This window comes from Neopelma chrysocephalum, unplaced genomic scaffold (assembly GCF_003984885.1).
Source record: "Neopelma chrysocephalum unplaced genomic scaffold, ASM398488v2 Primary Assembly neopelma1_279, whole genome shotgun sequence".
NCBI classification, from domain to species: Eukaryota; Metazoa; Chordata; class Aves; order Passeriformes; family Pipridae; genus Neopelma; species Neopelma chrysocephalum.
In genome coordinates, this window is record NW_020897941.1 from 204,720 (window position 1) to 207,722 (window position 3,003).

A 3,003-nucleotide genomic window follows, 5' to 3' on the forward strand; every position below is an offset into this window, starting at 1 on the left:
ATACACTATTTTTTTCTTAGAGAGATCTCAGTGCTCTTAAAAAAAAATATACACTATTCAATATACAGTATTTTTTCTTAGAAGATCTCAGTGCTCTTAAAAAAATATGTACACTATTCAATATACTGTGTTTTTTCTTAGAAAGATCTCAGTGCTCTTAAAAAAATGTACACTATTCAATATACAGTATTTTTTCTTAGAGAGATCTCAGTGCTCTTAAAAAAAATATACACTATTCAATATACAGTATTTTTACTTAGAGAGATCTCAGTGCTCTTAAAAAAAAAACACAAAAAGCAATAAAAATTGCTCAGGACTTACTTGATTCCTGGAACTTCACATGATTTAGGTCTGGATGACCCAGTCTAAAAGAGAAGGAAGAGAGTTTTAAAGGCACAGAAGGAAGAGAGTTTTAAAGGCAAAGATAATGCTGGAAATGAATGGTCAGGATATATTTCAATTCAAAAGGTTTAATTTAATACATTTCTAGAGGAGAGCTGTTCTACACAAGAGCTCTGTGAAGCTCTTAGAAGATATTTATTACCTTTTTTTGCTTTATTGTCCCAACAAATCTTAAATTTCAAGATTTTCTCCTGATGAAATCAATCACACATAAATACCTAAAAATGCCTTTCTGCTCTGTTGTTTATGATTTGTTTCTAAACACAACAGTGACAATATTTCAAGCACTCATTTACCTCAATATGTTTAGAAAATAATATTTCTACATTTCAAAGGGTGCAATTCCCACCTTTTTAGTGTCCCAGCCTTGCTTGGAGAGGGTTTTGTCTGCATCTGAGGTGCCTTCCTCCATTCCAGGGACAGTCAGTAACAAAACTAAAACAGGACAACAACAAAAAAAATCATATAATTAATAATCAATAACATAAAGCTTCTCAGGAAGACATTTTCAGATTGGAAATTTAAGCATTTGAAAAATGTTGAAGAGTTTGAAACAGTCACACTCGTTAAAAAAAACAAAGATACCAGGAAGCAGAAGAGACTAAAATTGTGTTTAATTAACTAATTAATCAGTGAGACATTATCAGCTTTAAAAAAACCCACTCAAATAATACTTTAAAAGACTTCTGGTCTCCAGTTTAGTCTGTTAAGGCTAAAGATCTAAACAGATCTAAATGGATTCCATTTGGATCTAAATGGAAGGGAGTATTTGGTTTTTGCATTCTGCACGAGTGATTTCCACCTGGGACATCCAGGAGGACAATTCCAGTGGGGAACAATCCAATCCATCTCCCCTGGGAGAAAGAAACCCTACAAAGCTGCTGCTTCTCCACATTCCAAGGCCACTTCTTGGTTCAAACAAACAACTGCAAGGTGACAAAGAACCACCAAAAGAAGCCCAGAGGGAGAGATGAATCCACAGGAACGTTTCACACCGACAGCCACAAACCCATATTTAGGGAATTCTGTTTAATAGGACCGTTTTTCCATGTTTTCCAGCTCCAGGAGCACAGGGAAGAGCCGCAGCACAGCGAGTTTGTGTTGCACGTTCTTGTTGAAGGATTGAACTTCCCCACGTGGATTCCAGAGCTTCCCACAGAACCAGGGAATTGTCAAGGCTGGAAAAGACCTTTCAGATGCTCAAGTGCTGCCGTGTTCCCTGAGCTGGAGCAGGCTCAAGGCCCAGCAGAGGGCACCAGAAGTGTGGTGCTCCAGCCTGGAGCTGGGAATGTTCTCAGTGCTGTTGGGAAGTGCTGCCTCCAAGGGGATGTTCCCTGGGGAACCTCCGGGCAGTAAATTAAAAACTGAGAGGAAGCTTTGCTCCCTCCCGGTGTTGTATCCCTGAGTGAACTCCTGGGATCTCTGTGCTGCTCTGGAAGTCACTCCAAGCCTTAAGTGGCACTTGGAGCACTCAGCACCAGAGTGCCACCAGCCCAGATCGCTCCTCCCCAGGGAGAAGGGTCAGAATAACACGATTTGGGGGCTCAGGGAAATGTTCTCGTTTAGTTTTGTATCGTTTTTTCCTGGATTTCAGCACCCACAAAGGTCATTGTGATCCCTCACTCCTATTCCTGTGTCATGGATCCAGGGAGCAGCAGCACACCCGTGTTTCCCAATCCCTCCAGGAGATCATGGGAATGCTCTGGCTGTCAGAAATACCTGTATCCATTTTTCCCTGTTTACCTCTTTTCTGCTGCATGTCCTGGGATCCTCCAGAGAAGGATTCCTGCTGAGCTGGAGTCATGGTGCTCTGGTGCAAGGCAGAATCGGAATTTGTCCTGAAAACAAAACAAAAAAAAAGGCAAAACCATCTGAATAAAATTATTTTTAAAAACCATCTTAATAAAACCATCTTAATAAAAATATTTTTATTGCCAGCTGCTCTAAATAAAAGAATTTAAATCTCTCAGATCAAGGCAACCAACTCAGTAAAACCTGAACACTGTGCATTAAAAACCAAAAATCTATAATATGGCACATCCCAGGGACGATTTCCTTGTGAAACAATCAATTTGCAGGACAAATCAGTTCAAGTTTGAAGAGCCATTGTTTCAATAATGGGATTGAGAGGGATACAGGATAATTTGATTGCCCTCGTCAGAAAAGAATTTTCTCAGCTTTGTTCAGGTCATGCAGGATCAAATAATGCCCTTTCTGAGCTGAAAGCTGTTTATAAAATTTGGTTACAGTTTGAAAAACAACCATCCCTGTTTGGCAGGGAGGGAAAATGAGTGGTTTGGGATGCAGGGACACTGTGGGGATGGGAATGTCCGTGGGCATCACACCTCTGGTGCTGAACCATCCCTCAGCTGTGAACGTAGGGCAACAAATCACAACTCAACAACTCTGGGCTGTGCCTTGGAATATCAAGGCTGACCTTGGAAAAGCTCACACTTGCTGACACACCTTAATTCCCAAGCAGGTCATCCAAAAGAATGAGAAAAGAAGGAAAAAAGGAAAGAAGAAGAAGGAAAGAAGGAGGAAAGAAGGAGGAAAGAAGGAGGAAAGAAGGAGGAAAGAAGGAGGAAAGAAGGAGGAAAG

The 3,003-nt window shown here is 40.5% G+C and overlaps 1 protein-coding gene across 2 annotated transcripts in view; it reads right to left on the reverse strand.

Annotated features, from left to right (window-relative positions):
- The window catches only part of CRTC1 (CREB regulated transcription coactivator 1), a 41,128-nt gene that overhangs the window by 14,120 nt on the left and 24,005 nt on the right, over positions 1–3,003 (reverse strand). For both annotated transcript variants that reach the window (XM_027704447.1, XM_027704446.1), the window contains 3 exons: positions 2,146–2,240; positions 752–837; positions 322–365 (listed from right to left, as the gene is read on the reverse strand). In XM_027704447.1, coding sequence (XP_027560248.1) covers positions 322–365; positions 752–837; positions 2,146–2,240 — 225 coding nt within the window. The remainder of the gene's footprint in view (positions 1–321; positions 366–751; positions 838–2,145; positions 2,241–3,003) is intronic.